This window comes from Diadema antillarum, unplaced genomic scaffold, assembly GCF_040938485.1.
Source record: "Diadema antillarum isolate AM-2024a unplaced genomic scaffold, OU_Dant_1.0 seq00001659_RagTag, whole genome shotgun sequence".
NCBI classification, from domain to species: Eukaryota; Metazoa; Echinodermata; class Echinoidea; order Diadematoida; family Diadematidae; genus Diadema; species Diadema antillarum.
The window spans coordinates 145004-167295 of record NW_027272359.1 but is presented as its reverse complement, the minus strand read 5'-3'; the positions used below and the strand labels follow the sequence as shown (position 1 = coordinate 167295).

Here is a 22292-nt window from a genome sequence, read left to right as displayed (position 1 = left end):
GCATCATTGATAGAATGTGACGATGAGCACAACCCCAGTAGAGCATAAGCAAGGTTACACGTTAGTTTTTGCTTGCAGGTACAGGTTCAGGATTTGCTCTCCCAATCAAATACACATTTTTTTTTTCTACCATTAAGGTTCATGCAATGTATTAGAAAGGGGAGATTCACCACATTTTCCACATAAAATATTACATGCATGCATCATCTCTTGGGATGTGATATCTGATGTAACTAAGGAAGGAGAACCAGAAAGGGGGGGGGGGGAGGGTCAGCTGATGTGGACCTCCTCATGCTTGTTCCCTGCATCTGTCTGTCTGTCTGTCTGTGTCGGTGCAATCAAATGTTTCTGAGCGAGGGTCGGCGGGATGTACAGACTCTGATTTCATTTTAAACTCTCCACCCCACCAGTGGCTGTAACCTGACAGAGGTGTTTGTTTTCATCAACATGCCCATAAGCTCTCTATTCCAGGTGTTTGAAGATCATTTCCTGCCGATGAGGAGAGAAAAAAAGAATAAGGGAAGAGAAAAACATTACATGAGGAATGGGAAACATGGATTGTAGGCATATGGGAGCGCCAAGCAGAGAGTACAGTTATTCAGCATCTATTGGATTTCCCTGGAAGTTGCATCTCTATTTATATCTGTGTGCAAGATGAGAGCCACGGAGGGGTGGAGGGGATGGAGTTAGGTTTTTTTTTTTTTTTTTTTTGATGGAGGCATGAAAAGCGCATTGTTAAAGAGGTTGCATGTCGTCGCTTTCGCGCCTGCCCATTTGCATGGTGATTACACCTGGTAATGCGGGATTAGAATGCGATGCCACTATCTCCGGCCGAGATGGCGGGGCAGGGAGGCACCTGCGAGACTCTGGTTTCAGCGCGACATGTGCATCCAGTTCGACCAACGTCTCTTTACTTTGGTGTGCTTTCACTCCCCAGCTCCCCACCCCTGTTTTTCCCTCTCATTTGCTTTCTTTATCACTCCATCTTGGCTCTCTTTCTGTCTGTCTATCTATCTGTCTATCTATCTGTCTATCTATCCATCTATCTTTCTATCTATCCATCCATCCATCCATCTATCTATCTATCCATCTGTCTATCTATCCATCCATCTATCTATCTATCTATCTATCTATCTATCTTTCTATCTATCTATCTATCTATCTGTCTATCTAACTATCTAACTATCTATCTGTTTGTCTATCTATCTATCTGTCTATATCTATCTTTCTATCTATCTTTCTATCTATCTATCTATCTATATATCTATCTCTATCTTTCTATCTATCTATCTATCTATCTTTCTATCTATCTCTAATCTATCTATCTATCTATCTATATATCTATCTTTTTTTCTCTCTCTCCCTTCCCATCTTTTGATAGCATTATCAGAGTTTCTCCTCTCTCCTATCTCATCCCCTATGCACCTTTTGATATTGAGAACAAGCCATTGCACACTCCTGTTTCTGGTTATATATATTTTGACAAAAGGTCATACTCAAGGAGGGCATCTCTTCAAAAGATGTTTACTTTATTATGTCGAGGATTCTGACATGCCATGATACCCCTGTCATCATCAGACCTTACATGAAATTGTGTCTTTTCTAATAGTTTTCAATGACTTTATACATACCAACTCAGTCTTTGATTTTCCCCGCCAGTAATTGCACAGGCTCATTAGCTTATGAAGCTTCGGCAGTGGCAAATCGCACCTTCGGAATTAATGCACATGAGAAATGACAGTCTTACTGTTACATTCTCAGACAAGCCTATACTTGTTGATGTGTGTGTTTCTATTCTTTTCATCTTCGTGATTATCAATAATGATGTATCTCAACAGCCAGCTATTGCTAATGGGAAGGATGACATGATCCAGTGTGGGAGTTTGTGATTTAAACACAATCTTACATACACTCCAGCATCTTTCAGGTCTTTCTTTCACCCTCACTCTGTTGAAATCTGTGTATTATCAATCTATTTTTCATCATCGCTCCATCTTCTCCCGGCTTAGCTTTCAGAGGCATCACCTTGTGGTATCAACGATATGATTGACTGCCTCGAGCAGGGTAGAATCCTCCGAGTGAGGGGGGGATTTGGCCGGAGAAGCCTGGCGGAAGTCGTCCAGCTTACAAAAGGATGACACAATAAACCCACTTTCCCTTTCAAGCGAGTCTTCTTCTTTCTTCCTTAACCTTTTCCGACCAAAAATCCATCTCGTTTGCATCCCTTGTTCCATCTCTTTATCTGCCAAGGTTTATTTTCCATTATGGCATTGGCATCGGGACCCACAGGTAGCTCATGGTGCGCCCTCATGAAGTTTTAATGTATTCCCCTTTCTAGCGGATTGCCTTCCAGCCCCCCGGATAATGGTAGGCTAATGTAGCAATCTGATTATTAGACAGTGCTATGAATCCGTCTTCAAATGCAGCTTTTGATGATGTCAGGGACAGAAAACAAGAATGGAAGAAGAAGGAATCGGGGGGGGGGGGGGGGGGAGAACCGATCCACTCCAACACAAAATGGCTAGCCGTGGGTCCCCTGACTTCTGTCTAATTTTGAGGGGATATAAAGGGGAAGCATGAATTGTTTGCTCAACAAATCGTGTCTTTTCAGGTCACTGAGCCATTTTGTTGCACACCTTCCTCCCTGCTGATTTCGACAACCGCAGGGAATTCACATCGGTAAAACTGTAAAATCATGGGAAAATATCTTGCCATCAGCATCAGGTTCCCTCATGCATTCTTTTTTTTTTCAACAATTATTGAGGACATCTCACGTGGAAATAGATATGAGTATTATGATAGTATTTATCATAATGATGTAAACAATCTAAACAATGATGTAAATAATGTAAACGATGATGATGATGATGATGATATGATGATGATAACAATAATTATAGTAAAAACAAAAATGAAAACAATGATGACTGTAGTGCTAACACTAATGGTATTGTTATCTTTGATATTATTCTGATGAAGTATGACTTCCATGCAGTTGCCAAGGGCATTAAAAAAAAAAAAAGGTTTTTGTCCTGGATTAAAACTAAAAAGAAGTATCTTAGCAAGATTGGTTTCATTCTTATCCGCATAAGACTGGTTTATTAGAAGATGTGTTTGCCAACACAGAATTTCCCCTTCCATGGTAATAATCTCATGGCACTTTGTATCTATTTATTAAATTCATTGGAATATTTGAATGAGAGCATTAATAAAAAGAAGGAATTTGACATCTCTGTGCTTACATATCAATTACAGCACCATAATAGTTAAATACTTTCCTCACAAATTCTGGAGGAAAAGAAGATCTCATGCTGCAGAAGCTGAAGGGCATTCATTGTTTAAAAGTCCAGTGTTCCTCTCACTGAAATTTGATTGGTGATTTCCATTGATACTTAGAGACGCTGAGGACCTTTGCTGGATTAACGTTGAAACTCTGTGAATAGCTGCAAGAATCTCTTTTATTTGTCTTACAACTTTTCCACACGGCATCAGATTTGCCCTTTCCGATATCAATTCTTTTGAAACCATCTGGTTTCTCTCCCCCCTTCTCTTTTTCTTTCTATTTCTTTCTATCTTTTTCTCCTATCTCTTTCTATCTTTTTTCTTTCTTTCTCTTTCTCTTTGTCTCTGATTGTGTATTTTTCCAGGGGGTGGGTTTTTTAGTCAGAGCCGAAGATTTGACGTGGAAAATCCCAAGATATCTAACACTGACTCCCGGCCACAGTCAATGAATACTGATGATAGCTGTGACTGAGTGCAGATATTTTTTTCTGGCTGTGATATCCTCGCAGGCACAGTATGCCAAATACATCTCATTCTCTTTCTTTTCTCTTCTCTCTCTTTCTCTTCTTTCTGACCGAACATCCGCCCCTTGTCCTTTTGTCGCATATACAGTATACGCCATATATTCAGCGAGTCTAAATTTTCACAAATCGGAACTTCCCGACGATTTCGCGATTGTGGAGTCCTGTACTGAACGGAGAAATATGAATGCGTATTCACATTCATAGCGTGATCAGGGTCAATATTTTCGTGTGTATTTAATTTCGCGAATAGCACCTGACCTGTGAAATTCGCGAAAATATAAACCTCACAAAATATTCGGCGTATGCAATAACATTCTGGAATTGTATCTCTTCTGTGTTGCCTTGAGTTCAAAGGCAAAGACACATGGGCAAAAAACGCTGAGACATTTGTATGATTTCATCATTGGATTGTAGGTTTTTTGCAATATATTGTTTTTCAATATGCTAATAAATGCCCAAAAAAATAAGAGAGAGAGAGAGAGATTCCAAATATATGAATGCAGAAATAAAATCTATGCATTCAGACATATAGTGTATTTTCACACAGAAAATACTGTATTCTAAGACAGTGGTTATTTACAGTCTGTGCAAATCAAATAAAGATACACCTTAATTATCTTCAGATCTGAAAAAAAAGAAGAATAGTAATAAATACCAAGACAGCTACATGTACCATTGGTGTAGGACAAAGGGCAGGAATATCATCTGTACTCCTAACAGTAACTAGAATGTTTCGGAGACTACTATGATATCAGAAATTTGTGCGAATTTTGCAAGGAGCCATAATTTGTGAAAGTAAAATGCACCCACAAGTTCAACAAATCCCTGTATTACTAGTACATGCATGTATTTGTAGTAGACACATTTTTTTTTTTTAGTTTGCATTGAAAGTTTCATGTTGTGAATGTTTTTCTTGTTTATTGAATATGAAATATGCAAATGCACAATAGTGTGCAAAATTATGTGCAAATCTTGCGTATAACAACATAAAATGCCTCTAAATCGTGTGACAAACTTCTGAAAATGTCAGCTGCCCTTGGCCTCACTACACAAAAGAGTAGTTTTGCAAGAAGTTAGACATTTTTCGAGTGCATGCGGGGAGTTTCGCTAGCAGTTTTGCTGTTAGTCTTGCGATAAGTTTGCGGTCAGACTGCCCAAACTTGTGCAACTCAGAATACAGGGTAGTGAAACTATAGTGTCACAGCAGTTATAAAGGCAAAGTTGCGAGGATTTTGTGATGAAATTTTGAGGTTCAATGAGTCTCATGAGAGAAAGGTCAAGGTCATGCAGTCAAACAGACTCCTACCACACAGACTGTAATAACTTACCATTCTTAGCCAAGCATGAACAAGCTGAAGAAACCTTGATTTCATATGAACACTGTTCACACATTGTATTCTAGTCCAGGTATCTTATCATTTGAACTGTTGGACGTTTGTCAACTGATCTGTCAGTGCATTCTTGACTAAGTTTTTTCTTGAGCAAAGTAGTCATTGTGATGCATCTGTGGCAGTACTTAATCGATATATGTGTGTGATGTGTGTGTGTGTGTGTGTGTGTGTGTTTGTGTATCAATTGCAACATTTGCTCTGTGTAAATGGATACAATAAACTAAAAGTTGTTATTTTTGGGAGGGTTTGATTTGCGCGGATTTTGTGAATCATGTTTGTATCACGATGGAATCCCATTTTCTTTGCTCAATTTTCCACGCAAAAATATCGCCACCTGATCTTGATCGTATAAAATGGTTTAGTTAACGGACAGGCATTAGTGCACTTACAACGTACTGTAGCCTTGATATCAAGTCTAAAAAACAATATCTTGAGAAAATGTCTATGACCTCATTCGCAGAAAAATATCTGTACATAAAATATATACGTACATGAAAACAGCAGCTACTGTGAAGATGCTGAGACGTCCTTTTCTGTTGTTGCTGTTGTTCGGAAGTGGATGAATTACCCAATGAACTGCAATAGCTCCTGGGGTCGTTTGTTAATGGGATTGACATGGATAGGGGAAGGGGGAAGGCAAGATCAAGAATTGATGAGGAGATTTGGATAATCCCTGGTGTCCAGGAGGGATATTCAGCTCATCCTGCTGGAATCCAACAAATATATATTTAAATTCAGAGATCAGTGCAAGCCAGCAAAAACAGGGGCTATCCATCTGCCTTCCCCTAGATGGTGCTTGTATGGTGTAATTAACTTGGGAAAGTCCCTTTTAGTTTTACCCTGTTGTTTGTCCTTTCTCCCTAACCTCATTTGAAAGAGAGGTCATAACCACTCTGGTTATCTCAATGATGGATATGTCTGACCTTTCTAACAAACCTCACATTTGCTGCCAGAGATAATTTCGCAGAGAGAAAATGAATGCTTCGTGTATTCAGGGAAACATATATCATGTATACCGGGAAACATATATCATGTATTTAGGGAAATATATATGGTGTATTGCACCATGTATCATCAATGAGTTGGGTGCATGCGTGTGTGTGTTTGTATATGTGTAATAATTCATTGAAATGCTTTCAGAATTATTTCAAAATGGATAGATTATGTTGTAACGTCCATTCAGTATTACAGGTATAAACCAATCTGTTGCTTCCAATATTCTGCTAAGACTCATTCTAGTCACATGAAAGAACAGGCTAAGTGTTTGACTTTCTTTGTTTCCCCATGAAATTACTAGTATGTTAAAGGTGCATAGTCCCGGTAGTGTAGAGGGCACTGTTGATGATACTGCCAATCACCGTTAGCATTGATACGAAGATTAGCGAAGTTGAGCTGTCATCAAGAGTAAAGTGCGTAGGTGTTGCTAAGTAACATTGCCTTTGTTGTCTGTAGTAATGCCAGGGTGCGTGAATATGTGCTTCTTATTATGACATCACAAAAGAAGTTTGCTGAAGCTGTCATCCCCCTCGGCCGAATCATGAGCCGAACTGTGATCGGACCACTGACTACAGTGAATCGGACTTCTTCGGACTCGGGGAAGTGGGCCACAGCGTAAGCGCCAAAGAGGAGTCGATAGCATAGGTCTCTATAGGAAACTTGCGCCGTGCGCCCGCATACGCATTTGACTAAAACACCGGGACTATGCACCTTTAAAGAATTCTCCCCTTCTTGATACACTTGTTTCACATCTTATGCTGATAGCATTAATGCGGCTGAGATTCCATTCAGTTGATGCAAAAGTGACATGAAAGAAATGGCGCTTGATGTAAACCCTTCTCAAGGAATGTGCCGTTTTATTTATATTACTACTGCAACTCTGCTACAAGTACCACCATTGCTACCACCACTACAACATCTACAGCTGCTGCTGCTGCTGCGACGACAACTACGACTGCTACTACCATTTCTATTTCTACTACTTCTAATACTTCTACTACTACCTACTACTACTACTACTGCTGCTGCTGCTACTACTACTACTACTACTACTACTACTACTACTACTACTACTATTGTATTACAATAACAACAACAACAATACTGCAACTACTACTGCATGGAAGTTGTATTCATATACCTCTCATTGTTTCTGTTTTTGTTGATTATAGCGGAAAGTGTGCACCTGCATACCCAAAGTACACGTAAGTCTGTGCCTATGTTTTAGCTTATGGGTGCTGCAAGTCTATGGGGATTTACAAATCTTATAGGGAAAGGGTTAATCTTAGTGGGAAGGACATGGATGCTTAGAGACAGAATTGATGAAAGTGTGTTTCCCATGTTTCTAATGATTAACAGGGACTACTGCGATTTTTTTTTTTCCTCACTGAAAGTGCTGATTAGATCTGTTTGGTCATGCACAGTATAGGTACACGCACATAAAAAAAAAAAAAAACAGCACGCACACAGTCACAAACATGCAATCATGTACACATGTGTACTGACACTATCATAATTTCTCATTTAATATGGAAGAATTTTTTTGCATTGCCACTGTTGTTGCAGATATTGAGATGGCCTAACGGGCTGCAATTACTGGCAATTTAACTCGTTAGGCAAGAGGCTAATTGAGTTAATGTGGAAGTTATTGCTGCCGCTGGCTAAGAGGACAGACACAAACACGTGCCCCCTGGGAAGGTTTCAATAGATTCTTTAGGCATTTTGAGATGAGCTAATTGAAGGGTTCGATGCAGACATTTCATTAGCTTGCTAATTTGGCTTAGTTTGTGCTCGCAAAACTTGTTGGTTTTCATTCGCGCGCGACATGAATTAGTTTTAGATTGAATCAAGAAAGCTAATTAGGGATTCATTGCATCTAATTTTGCGCAATTATTGTGCATTATCGCTCTGGCGTACAAGCATCTAATTTTCATTTTACCCCCAGCTAGAAATCATGATCATTCATGTGCTTTGGAGGGGGGGGGGGGGTAACAACGAGAACAATTCACATATCAATAGCCTTTTTGTCACAGTGGTCTGTTTTTGTTTTTGTTTTCTGGGCTTGACCATTTATGTGGTTTCATTGTTTACCAGTTTGGCATTCATTGCAATATTTCTTTCAATCATATTCATGTCTTGGTCAATATTAGCATAGTATGTTGTTAAATTTTTATGGATTCAACACCACTTGCTATTCGGTATTTTGTAAGGCATAGTCAGGAGCTGTCTTGAACTCCCTATTTCTTTTGGTATTTAGGGAGATTGAATTCCCGTTTATTATAGATTTAATTTCAAACCCATCTGAAGTCTAGAACTGCCAAAAGAGAGAGAGAGAGATAGGGAGAGAAAGAGTAACAATGAAGCATGAATGAGATTCAGTTATGTTGATTCTCTTTTTTTTTAAAGCTTTCCCTATTCCATCTATTAATAACGATGTGCATTACTCTTGACTGTTGTCAAATTTTTAGCCTTTATCTCTTGGTTTGCAATGAGAAAAGTAAGGTTGCAAGCAGGGAAAATTTTTTAACATAATTTTCTGTGCATTTCCATTTGGCCTGAGACAATCATCAGTTATTTTCTCATGCACCTGTAGGACTGGGACCCAGAACGTGGGTGTATGTGAACCTAATGTGTCACGATTACGACATTGGTATCATTAACTTCCACCCCCCCCCCCCCCCCCCCCCATCCACCATGCCTTGCGGTGGAGTGCCATAACCTGCAAGGTAGCCGGTAATGTAGAAGTGTGGATTGGTTTCAGTTAATGCAGTGTGCTGGGGTTTTGTTTCTCAGGGGCTAATAAGCCACCTGCTAAGTGAGCTGCGGTGTGAAGTATAGCTTCGCCCACCCACCTTCCTACCCCCACCTTGAATCTTGCCTTCTAATGTGGCTGCGAAATTATAGCTGTTAATACATTTGTCAGGGCGCATCCATTACTGGGCAACATTAAACCTCTCATTACCGCGGCTCTCTTCCCCCAACACTTCCCTTGGCGTTGCTCCCTTCTGCTCCTTGGCAGCACACAGCAGATCCTGCTCATTTGTAATCACTTTTGGAAGGTAATTGCACGCCACGCCTTGGAGTGTCTTTAAATACAGTTTCCATGGCAACCGATGGAGAAGACGAAGACAGAGAAAGACACACACACACACACACACACAAATACACATAGACATATACACTGAGATTGAAAAAGAGGAAATTCGTGTAGAATCCATGCTGTGTCTTTGTGTTTGGAGTGCGTGCCTTGGCAGTCATGTGTTGTATAATGGCTGCAAGGTCAGGATTAGCTTGTATTCTGTGGTGAAATGGTAAGCCATAGAAATCAGAGAAGATGAAATAACAGAGGGAACGAAAACGTACCATATTTTTTTCTCCCCCCACGATTTTTATGAAGTGCACCGGTAGCAAAGGCAAGTGAACAATTGACCAAAGTGAAGCAACAGCAGATTTTATTTTCAAGGATTTCGTGATGCAGAAATAGCTGAAATTAGTCATATTCTCCCCCTTTGTATTCCGGCATATCTCGTGGCATCTCTCCTTCTCTCTTTCTCTTTCTCTCTCTTCTTCTCTCTCTCTCTGACATTGTCTATATGTCACTCTTTTATGTCTGTTTGTCTGTCTCTCTCGCTTTCTGTTTCTCCTTCCCCTTTCTCCTTAAGAAGTGGGAAGCAGCGATAAAAGCCCTGGAAGCGGAAAGTCATGCATCTACATACAGTCTTTACCAATGAGAGAGGCGTGAATCGCTGGTGTCGTGTGAGCCGTACATTGTTATAGCAGGCAGGGTATCATACTATAAAGAGGAATATTGCCTTTGTACTCTGGGATCCGATTTCTCCAGCGAGTGTGAGCACAGTTTTCAAGATATCATATCACGCTGTTTGTTTCTATGGTTCTTGTTATGAAGTTTCTGGTAACCATGCAGGTTTATGATTATAAAATAATTCAAAGTTGCTTGGAAAAAGAAGAAGAAAATATATATATGTATATATGTATCTGCCGTGACATCAACTTCCAATGCTATGAAAATGATATGAAGTATTCTGAAATAATTTTGAGATCTACAGATCTCACTTCAGTGTAGAAAGCACAGGACGCCTTTGAAGTCATATTGAAAATTTAACTTATCCATGTATCGTATAATTGACGCCATGATTTGAATATTATGAAGAATACACATGGCCACAAATGTCAAGATTTGGTTTCCTGGTCATATTTCACTGACGCTATGTATGAAATAACATGCTGGAGATATGAGTTTCCACATGTCGAGATGATGACATTCTACCCAGTAGTCACTGGGTAGAATTTTAAGGCTAATGTGACTATGTGCCCCACTCTCCCCTTCCCAGCGAGTGGGAATTGGTTCCATCAAATCAAACTACAGTGCACTCCGAATATAACAAGCACTGTTGTAATGAAATATGGTTACGACAAAGTGAAAAGTCAGGTCCCAAATTATTTTCTACATATCTTTGTATTCTTTGTTTGTTCATTATAACAGAAGAGGACTACTGTTCCCAATAACTTTATTATAATGGGATTCCCCTGTTTGTAGTACTTTCAAACCCCTGTGTTCATTTGGTTGATAGAGATGTAAAGTGCTCTTTAATCCACCATTATTCTTAGTTTATAGGCCTATGCTTTTGAGAAGAAAAAAAATAAGTGTGAAGTTCCTGTCAAACAGAGAACAGAAAAAAAAGAACACATGGCATGAGAAATGCAAAGCATTTTAACTGGCATGGAGAAATAATAATAACACTTGATATCCAGTTAGGGTTATTGTATTGTCTTGTGAAAAAAAAAAACTAATCCCATTATTTTATTTCATAAATTTTGTGGTGTTTGGTTTTTAAACAGTTACTGCAACCCTCCCAAAACTGCTGAAGGGAAAACCCATGATAACAAGCTTTTGATGAGGTGTATTTGGCTGTCCTGATTGCCCATAGTCATTTTTAGCAGGCCTCTTTGTCAGTACACGTACAACAAGGTACCAATTATAATGAGGTACAATTGATGTTCCCAGCGACGTTGTCATAACACAGGTTTTTCCTGTAGTCACATGCAGTGTAATGTTTGTGTATGACAACCAAATACCCATAAACACCCTACAATGTATTTGTTGTTGAGTGTGTCGCACATTTGATTAGCTTGCTGAAGTAATTAATCCTGTATCTCAGACTAAAGCATTCTAACATCAAAGTTTCTTCTTTCCTTCTTTCCTTCTTCCATCTACAGTGCGACAGTGAAAGTGACCAGGATGACCCGGTAAGTGCATTTGACATATTATTATGCTCTGCTTTTAAATTGTGTTGACTGGCCTCCCTTAACCCTTCGAGGGTCACAATCTCATTGTGCTATTGACATCGCACACAAACAAATTTGTATGGTAGTGAGAGAGTTAACAAGAGGAAAAGGTGTGCTAGTGCAATGTGTAGAGTGGTTGTCATTGTAAGGTGCAAGACTGGTGGAACGTATGACATGTTGTATGTGACACGAAGATTGCATGTATCCTCTGGTGTCCGCCCTCAATAGTTTTACCCCTCATGATCTGTTGCTGCTTTCCAATCTTCTTTAAAAAAAAAAAAAAAAAAACCATTACCAAGAGCGTTGAAGAAAGAAGACCGCAAGTTGTATTGGCTGCCTGCCACACTCACCAACAAAATGGCCACCACCACGATGCAACGTGACTTGGCATCGTGTGGACTTTACAATCCCCCGCATCCATCGCTTCCCGTCACCATAATGAATGGTGTTAGGGAGGTGTGGAGTGCAAATATCTGAGAGGTGATGTCCCAGAGATGTTATCTGTTACCTCCGTCGTTGACACCAGTACTCAATAAATCTCATAGCTGCACATCACCCGAGTTTAAACGTCAAACAGAAGTGCAGTGTCAACCTGCCATCCAAGCCACCAGCTAAGCTGCTTATTCAGATGTCTTTATTCTTCCAGTGATGACCTCGCCGTCTGCTTTTCCAGATTTAATCGCAGTGGAGCCAAAGTGCTCTGAAAAGTCGTTGGTGATTGTTGCGCAGTTTTCTTCGTATGGATTGGAGTGCATTTTAATGACCTGCATGTGCAGTCAGCGATCCTTCTTGAGATCTGCGTGACTCTGTGTGCACAGAGTCTATGCTGATATCCCATCCAATTTTTCATTTTTGTTGTTTTTTCTATTCTGTCATGACAGAGTCTGAAGGAAAGAGGGCAATGCAATCTGGCATCTTGGCATTTTCCTGTAAGGTGGGGGGAACTGTTACACGCTGAACAGAACCTCCCTTCAAAACAGAATGGGCAACCACAAGCGACCTACGGCATTTTCCTGTACGAGAGTTGTAGCGAAACCGAAACCAGTGGGGGTATTCAAAACATGATTGCTCAGATACTACGAAGGGGAAGAATATAACAATGAAATTGGACAGTGTTCCATGCAGTGGACAATCTGTTACCTTGATGCGTAATTGCCCCCATAAAAATCCAAGATCAACTCACAGGAGATGCTAACAAAAGGGAACTGACACTGTGGATTAGGTCTCCATGGAACTTTGTTGATGATTATTGTGAAATGAGAATATGGCTGTCAATTATGTAATTGGCCTCCCCTCTTTGTGCCCCACCCTGCCCTCCCGCTGGAAGGGGCGGGGGGCTGCATGGTGATTCGTCTATTTCAGTGTCGCCCTTGGATGGATTGTCAACACCACAAAGGGTGTCACCCAGATGCATCTTTGGAGAATGAGCAGTATCAAGATTTCTGGTCAGAAAAGAAAAAGAAAGTATTGACGTAGGGCATGCAGAATGCATCCTCTTAAAGTGTAACGCTACCTTGGCATACATACATTCAAAGGAAGGTAGAGATATATAGCTCTCAGAGGAGGTACGAAGAAGATATTGAAGTGGATAGGAGAGAAAGAGCGCGAGAAGGGAAATCTTTGGAGAGAAAAGGAATGATATGGAAAAGGGGAAAAATGGAAGGCCATCGATGAATGGAAAGAAGTGATTGATACTCCCCGAGGTTCTGTGCTGTGAAAGCTTGAAGGGTAGGTTGGTGAAATGTGTGAAAGGGATACAAATAGAAGGAAGTATGTGAGCAAAGAGGGGGTGGCATAAATAGACACGGATGACAGCGAATTGTGGATGCATCTCAGAACGCATCTCCAGTGTCTTCTTGTACTTTGACTCGAGGCTCTCAATCAATATCGTGTGTGTGTGTTGTGTGGAAAACCATTGAAAGAGGTGCTAGTTGAATCATGAGAAATGGCTTAGATATATATGTTTATGAAACAAAAAAAAATAGTATCTGAATACCTCCTCCTCAAACAGATAAATAGATGAAATGTAAGAACAAGGGGAAAAATAAACAGGAGAAGTTTCAGATGACAAGCAAGATGCAACCATTCCGGGAAGAATAGATTTTCAATGCTCTGTGGAGTAACGGTTGTCATATCTGATTCCGTGACTGATCAATCGTCATTTTGTGAAAATTTGTCTGGTGATCATGTGGCTGCTTTGCTTTGTGCCAGCCAGGCCAATCAATTTCTGGGTATTGATCGGCGTGCAATAAACCCAGACGAGCATATGCTTACTGAGCCGAACGGCTACCGATGTAATGGCAAATAGTCAGTGTGTCCATTGGTTGTGCACCTTTCTGTTTACAGTGCAACAAAATCTGATGAGAGTGTTCCATCCCTCTTCCAATTCTTCAATGCTACGATGATCTCAAATTGCTTAAAGCAATGATGTAAAGAGAAACTCTTTATTTTCATGAAGACATGATGCATGATGAATCAACTGTACTATTGCAAATTCTTTCCTCCCCCCCCCCCCCCCCCCCCACCTGCTTCTGTGCCACACAAAGTTGGTTTGCATCGTCCCACCGCAGAGCCACTCTTAGCAATGACATTGCCCAATTTGCCATTGATGTCCTAATTGGGCTTTAGCCCAGAGATTGAGCAATTAAACCATTTGGACACTGATTAGCATCCTGCGGGAGCGCAGCGTTATCATTCCAAGGCTGCGATTAATTGTGGGGTAATGAACAAGGTGAGCCCCGGGGCTTGCGTGCGACCAGTAATTTTACGGGTCGGTCAGAAAAGCAGGGAAAGACGGGTGCCAACAAGAAACACAGCAGCACCAGCAGCAGCAACGAATGAATAAAAGATGAATGACGGAGGAGAGGGGGGGGGGGGGGTGGGGAGAACCCAGCAAGGAAAACAAACGCAGATGATCAAGGTGAAATGTGATGTGTTTTGTGGCCGCTGAGATGATGGTGATGATGGAGCAGTTGTATAGGGGGGAGAGAGACACTCTCTGCATAGATTCATTACTCCTAATTAATGCCTGATGAACTGAGATGACTACGTGTCCGTGCGTGTTTGAGCGTAATGAATTTTTCATTCCCGGAGCAGGATTGGCAGCACGCTTCGCCACAAGACCTCCTGTGGTAATATCCTGGGAATCATCGTTTCCCTCACTCCCCTCCACCCCCCCCCCCCCATCCCCCATCCCCCTCCTCCTCCTCCTGTTGAGTCAGTAGGTAGAAGAGGCAGGAGTTTTGGTTATAGAATTCTGTGTAAAAGTTGCAAGAAATGGTATAGGTAGGATGGCATATTGTCTTTTCTTTTTGGAGGGGCAGGGTCTGCTTCATGGAAAAGGTTTCATTTTCTTTTGTTGTCTGCTTACAGCTGCATTTACTGTATTTATTTTGATTGATTGTGCATACAAAAGTGTAAGACTTCATTGTCTTACCAAAGTTTATACACTTAATTGTGATTGATATGTTTTTCTGTCAGAACAGCTCCTGTGTAAAAATATATTTTTGTATGTTTTAAGGGGGCAGGCTGTATGAAGTTGACACACTAGCTTCTGTGAGGATAAGGCAAGCACTCCCATCACGCCTGGTTCATCATCCGAAAACTCATTTCTCCCCAAAATGGAGACAGTTCCCTTCGCAGATTGCAGCGATTTTGTGGTGAGAGTGTCTGACGAAGCAAGAAATGCCGCAATTCGCCGCATCTCGCGGCAGATCAGCACGGGTGATGCTTCCCGTCAACCACGCTCGCTGGATAATAGAATCAGCGATCGGTCATCGGAAAAGGACGTCCCCTTGCACTTTTTGGCAACCACCCGTACTCTCTCGTCAGCCCCCTAATGCGCCATCACCAAGCAATCACGGCACATTTCTTTTCCCCTGTACTGTTTACTAAAAACTGAACGGGAAAGGGTAGCCATGGCAAGGACTCTAGGGAATGTATTGAACTGTGGTATTTTACCTGCAGACTCCGGGCAATAGCAGTGAGGAATTAGTGGTTCTACGAGGAATAGGTCATTTGTAAGGATGGGGCTAAAGGTGTTTGTCATGCTGACAAGGTTTTGGGTCATGCAGGGACGGGGGGGGGGGGGGGGGGGGGGGGGGAGGATATCGTACTCCTAGGCCAGGGATGGCCCACTAACCCACTACGGCAGTCTCGTAGCTTCTTCCCAATCGGTATTGTGACGTTACTTTACTGGATAGATGTGAACAGGTTAAAATTTCGTCCTTACAAAGGTGTGGATATCGTTTCCTGATGTGATGCATGTGCCGTGCAAGAGACGTCACTTGATTGAACTAAGGCTTACAGTTGCCACCAAGACACTCTTTTTTTGTGTTTTCTTTTGTTCTAGAAACCAAGAACCTCTGTTATTGAAGTATTCAAAGATATTGCAGTGTACAATTGTATGTTACAAACACAAGCCTTGCATACAAACCTGGCAAAGAAAACATGTTGTTGCTTGATTCTAATTTCTAGCCTAGAGTACAGAGTAAGTAAATGCTTTCTTGCTTGGGTCACTGATTTGCAGTACTTTGACACTGACACCAGCTTCAGTACCTTTGCATGCATGAAAGATTGCTCATCAATTTGTTGCACACTCATGATACACCAGCTAGGGTAGTTATCACTGGATGCTGAGTTGCTGTTGGGGCCATCAAACTAATTAGAGCCATCATTTTTTGATGAATTTTTGTTTCAAAGGAAGATGGGTATGCCAGTCACAAGCAAATGCTTTTCAAGGTCGTGTCTCTGCGTTTCGGCTAGTGTGGGGGGTCTGGTCCCCTGGTTTTGGCAAGTTTTGTGTCTGGTATCCAAACGAACATGGGCTCGTCACAGCTAGAGAAGGATGAGCTGCTTGCAAGCATGCCACATTGCATGTTTGATTCATGGCCAGGCGAGTGAAACTCATCAGTGTCGTTCATCTTTTATCGGCCTGGAGAATCCATGCAGTCCCAAGGATGTGTCGAACACTTCACAGCATAACAATTTCCAAAGTGGAAGGTTGTTGTTATCAAACATTTTGGATTTGTTTGCATGGGTCTACCACCAATTGGATTTTACCGTAATCAGAATGTAAATCTGTCTGTTGAAACAAAACAAAAAGAGATTTCGTGAAGAGGAAAGAGCATGGAGCATTCACTTTTAACTCTGGCTGGCATCTCCACCCTAATGCGTTTGTTTGTTGCAGGTTCCGTTCATATCATATAAGAGAAAAAAAAAAGACTGACAGACAGACAGATAGACAGACAGACAGACAGAAACCTCCACACTGTGAAAGATTGTGCATCCAGTTCATGCACCCCTAATGAAGTGGAGGAGAATCTGTGTAGGAGTCATCCATTCGGAAGCCCAGGTCGTCAGCCTAGGTCATACTGCCAGTCTAGACAGTGAGTGCTGTGCTCCATGAAGCTTTCTTTGTGTCATCAACTGAGGGGACCATTTTCTACCCGCTATTGACGTGATATCAGAATACGTCCCCCAAAGTGAAACTGCCATCCATACAAGCATGCGTGATGTACACTCAGTGTCTTTGGAATTGTAGAGAAATTTTCCATCAGAAGTGGCAGATTAATGGTCACTTGTAGAGCGATACTTGATATTTTCGCTTCTTGTTCCGTCGTCCTCTCTCATTGTAAGAGAACATTGGCACTGCACTTTCGGCACAAGAAATCAATTTGATGCTATTCCTTACTCATTTTGGCGTGTTTGTCCTATACACCTGATCCATGGATGACATGACATGATGGTGTGATATTTTACGGTAATTGGTTGTCTGACTAAAGGAGCATCTTCGAGCCTTGTGCAGACATGTTGTTGGGGAGTGAGAGATGGAGAGTGGGGGGCAGGGGGGGGGGGGGGGGAAGGAGGGAAGATGGCCAGAGAAGCAGAAACAGACAGCGGACCAGGGTTGAAGGGAGCGAAAAATATTTGTCTGCCCTCACGGAGCACCGAAACTCTTATCGGGACGTGATGGAGGGGAAAATGCGATCAATACAAGTGATGGTTAATGGTTCACGCCCCAACACGCGCATTAAGAAGAACTGAGAGATGCCTAAAGAGAGATATCATGGGGGGGGGGGGGGATAAGGGGAAAGGGGGAAAAGTACAAGAGGGGGAAAAAAATATGGAAATGTGCTGTGTACTGATTGGTCTTAGCGAATCCTTGGGTCCTCTCTCCATTCCTGATGTGTGATGCCTGCCAGCTCCTTCTGCTAGCACCTGTCTTCGCTTTTAGGAGTCAAATGGCTTTATTTTGATATTTCCTCTCAGCTCTACGCCAGCCCTAAGGTCCTGTGACAGTATTTGAATATGAGGAATAATCATGAATATCGCTACCTCGTGTACTCTTCATTTCTCTTCCCTCTGTGTCTTGTATCAGCAGAGCATCATGTATTGAAATCTAGCCCAACCTCTATTTGTTATCCTCTCCATACTTTTTTTAATACACAACATACCTACAACCATGGACCCTAGGTAGGGTCCATGCTACAACAACCTTCTCCCTAATCTTACTCAACCTTAACCCAACTGAAAATTCCAGGCCAGAATCCAGTCTTTGAAGTTGAATCCCTTTGACTATGTATAAAATACTCTGCTGAAAGACCAATCTACGGCAGACTACGCCATACTTACCTACACCATTAATGCTATTCCCTTAACTCTACCCGCTCAAGTATGGCTACTTAGTAGATCTGATTTTCACTACTGAAAATTCATTTCAAATTCTGGCAAATAGATCCTGTCAAAATGGGGCTATACACCAATCTGTGCTGCAGACTGGGACATAGGCCTATACCCTCTTTCATCCCTTCTTCCAACTGTCCAGATAGATACCTACGCATTGTTTACCCATGTGTGTAAGAGTTGAATTCATGTGCATATCATATGACAAACTTGAAGTGTCAGTGTTGCTTTTCTATATTTACATTCTGCCTCTAGCGTCTAGTTAGATGCCTCTGACATTTTTAGAGGAATCAAATGTCACTTCTTGAATATCATCATATTCAGCGCTGACAGTGACGAAAAGCACCTACGTAGAATGTGATGAAAAAATTAAGTATTCAAAGGCTGATTTGATGCGTTTGAGCTTCTACACTTGCAAGAATAGGAAATTTAAGTGCAAATTGTCAAAAATGTATTTTCTGTGATTTGCTGAATGTGAAAGCAAATGGTGCTTTTCTAGGGCTAAGTTTCAAATTTGTCTGGATTTGTCTTAAAAGTCCATGTCTAGAATTGTTTCTGATTTCGATTTTTAACTACCACACTCTTTGCTTTTATATTCTAACATTTTGGTAATATGTTTATTGTCTTTACTATCTGAAAATCATCATGATGCAAATATGTAATGAATTGTATTTTGACCCTACGGGGTGATTATGCAGATGACATTGGGGGGGGGGGGGGTAGAGTGAGATTGTTGTAAGACTTCTGATTTCCAAATTAGTATTTATCTATGAGGGACCCCTCTATATACAGGTTTTTTTTTTCAAGGTGGGGGGGGGGGAGGGGATGAAAAATGAATAAAGAAATTTGTGAGCCTCAAATATTTAATGAATTGCCTCCAGAAAAGGTGCAATTAAGCAATGTGCACAATGTGCAGTGTTTGTATGAGTGCCTTTACGGCAAAGAAAAAAGAAAGAGACGTAGAGGAGTAATTATGCTAATGTATGCTTTTTCTCACAGTGTGTATGTGTGTGATGGATGTAACTAAAATTGGGCCAATTTAATTGTCTGCCAATGTTTAGCCAAGGCGGCCTCGAAAGTTGAGGCAGAATTCCTGTGAAGCTGAACAGAGAGTAATTCAAGTTTTCAAGTTTGTAACATTTGACGTGGATAGATGACTGCTCATTTACCATCGAGTGCCAGAATGTTTCATTCCTACAGTGTGAGTACAAGTACACATTGCTTGTATGACTCTCCTACAGAAGGAGAGTGGGTAAAAAGTGAGAATGATGCTGTGTGCTGCTGGGTGTGTGTGTGTGTGGGGGGGGGGGGGGTGGGGGTGGGGAGGGGGATCTATTGTCTGTGCTGCCTATGGAAAAGAAGGCGTTTGGGGAGAAATCGTATTGATTGAGGCATAAGCCAATGCAGCCGGCCGTGTGCCAATGAGCTGCCCGAAAGGGCAACCATCCAGCAGCAGTTGAAAATGAATTATTTTCAGTATCCCCAGCAGAACGTTCTCTCTCTTTCTCTCTTTCTCCCATTCCCCGCTGTCTCCCTCTCCCTCCTGCTCTGGCCCGCTCTCTCCCCGCTGCTTCCTATCGCCAGAAACCAAAGCATGACGGCTTTAACAAATCATTATTTCATTGGGAGGAGGTTGGTGTTGAGTTACCCGCAGCCCGTGTTCTGCACCTCCCGGCAGGACAACTGACACCGTCTTTGGGAGTAACAGGCGTGCGCTCGTAAGAGTGTCTGTTTCGTTTTGCGGCAGGCAGAAAACTTTGGCGAAAAAAAAAAATAGAGACTTAGAAGAAAAAAGCAAAGGTTTTTTTTTTTGTACATTTTCCACCATTTCTCTTTTTCCCCCTTCCCTTTCTTTGCTTTTGTTTTGCGTTCCATTGTACGTCTCACTTTTGTCATGTGGAAATTGCTGCTATTATAGAAGAGGGTGAGACTGTGTCCCCTTGGGGAAGGAGAACAACACCGCGGTGTGGTTACTCCTGGCCATTATTGCCTCTCCCACCTGTTCCCCTCTACCCCCCCCCCCCCTCATGGGGTCTTGGCCCTCTATTAGGTCAGAGAGTTATATCGCCGTGGCAACAATAGCAGCTTCCTGCGCTGCGAGCTGCACTTCCTGTCAGGAATCGAGTCCCTGTTTACCCAACTCCTCCGACGAAATTCAGCCAAATTACGCCTGTCCAAGCATTTAACACGTTTTTCGTCGAGAGAACGAGTGCCCAGGCTTTTTTGCGGACAAGGATGGTACATGGAATGGAAGGGGGGGGGGGGAGGGGAGGAGGGATGAGGGTCTGGTTGAGATAAATCTGGCGGAATATGTCATCGGTGATACGCCTCCCACTCAACGCATCCATCAACTCTTGTTTGCCCGGCTGGATGAGAATATAGGGACTCCACATCATCATCACGCATCATTAAGGACTGCCTGCCCTGTCACTCCATGTCCGATAATTACCTCTTTTTGCACGGGATTGTCGCCTCCCGTCTCTATATCTTTTTTTTCCTCTCTGTCTCTAATTCATTCTCTCTCTCTCTCTCTCTCTTTTTAAAGTTTCTGTCTGTCTTAAGCTCCTTTTTTTTTTTGTCAACCCCCTCGGGCACTGTTTTTGTTACATCTCATTCGCCATTCTCCGCGCCGTTTCTCAATCCCCGCTGGTTCCTGTTGTTGCTACCGCTCCTGTATCGCCGCTGTTCCTCTATGACACCAAGACCTCCCATTCCCATATATTTGCACCATGTGCAGTATATACTGATGCGATCTTTCTCTCTCCCCCCCCCCCCCCCCGTCTCTTTTTCTCCCTCTCTGTTTCCCTTGTAGAGGTCAAATTCATGCAGATGCAAGTTGTCTATGAAGAAGCTGATAGTTTGTCTCTGATGTGTCAGTCTTCTTTATGCAACTGCACCTTCCGCAAATATAACCAGGGGGATGATAACTGTCATGGAAAAAACAACATGTCTCATTATGTTTACCTCGTAGTCCTCTTTAACTTGTCCTCTCTCGTTCCGTCTAATTCCACGTGATGGAAGTGAGGAAGGCGCTGTATCGTCAAATCAGCATATTTGAAATGTCAACTCAAAGTAGCTGTCCATCTTGGAGTGAGTTTGAAATGAGTGCTCATTGAATTTCCCTTCATCTTCCGTAAATGCACGGAGCTCCTCTCGGCTGCTTTACGATGAGAGGATCCAAGTAATCAGGCACGCATTAGTTTGTCACTCTGAATGAAATCCTGCGACATTGAGAGTAAGTGAGCGAGGGCCTCTATCATTGAAAAATAGACATCTCCATTTGTGTTTGTAATATTGTAATTGGTGGTGGGCCTTTTTTTCCCAAAGTATGTTCACTCTGCCAATCATCTCACCAAAGCTGTCGTCTTGATTGATGCGGGGACTAATTAATACCTTCTGCTTGTCATGGAGGCGCACCTGTCATCCACCGACAGAAAAAAGTGCATCGCAGCCATCTTTCGTGGAAACACAATGCATTAGTGCATGGATCGTGGTAACTAGGCATTTGTCTGGCCAGGCCCCAATGTCATAAAGAGAGTGGCTATCCATCACGAGGTTACTATCGATAACAGCTCAGCAACAAACCATTTGTTGAGTCAACTTTTGTGGTCAATTACAGCTCTGTGTAATGTAATACAATACATGGCCTGTGCCTGCTGTTGTTTAATGCACTGACATTTCTATCAATCATCTGTGTGTAACCTGTAGAGTTAGGGACAGGAATGGGAAATTAAAGGTGGGACCGAGCAGTATTTTTTTCTTTTTTTTTTGGGAGGGGGGGGGGGGGGGGAAGATGGAGAAACCAGAAAGATTTTTATGTGGATGGCATGGGAAAGAGACATTTTTGTGATGATACAAAAGTGAAACGTGTGCAAAGAGGAGGAATTAGTATTGCTTTCCAGCAAACAGCAAAATGAGATTTCATGTTTAGTAAAAGCTAGAAAATAGTACTCTATGTGCACTCTCACCCACAACCACAACAGCCCAACTATGTACTCACATGCACAGTTAGGTCTGTATACTATCTACTCAGGGGGTTTTTCTGACAAAAAAAAAAAAGGACAAGAAGAGGGGAGGGAGAATGGCTGATGATGATAGGATGGAAAAC

The 22292-nt window shown here is 41.9% G+C and overlaps 1 protein-coding gene across 1 annotated transcript in view; it reads left to right on the top strand.

Annotated features, from left to right (window-relative positions):
* LOC139711438 (uncharacterized) overlaps positions 1 to 22292 on the top strand; it is a 178102-nt gene that overhangs the window by 84586 nt on the left and 71224 nt on the right. Inside the window, exon 5 of the mRNA XM_071623320.1 lies at positions 11432 to 11461. Coding sequence (XP_071479421.1) covers positions 11432 to 11461 — 30 coding nt within the window. The remainder of the gene's footprint in view (positions 1 to 11431; positions 11462 to 22292) is intronic.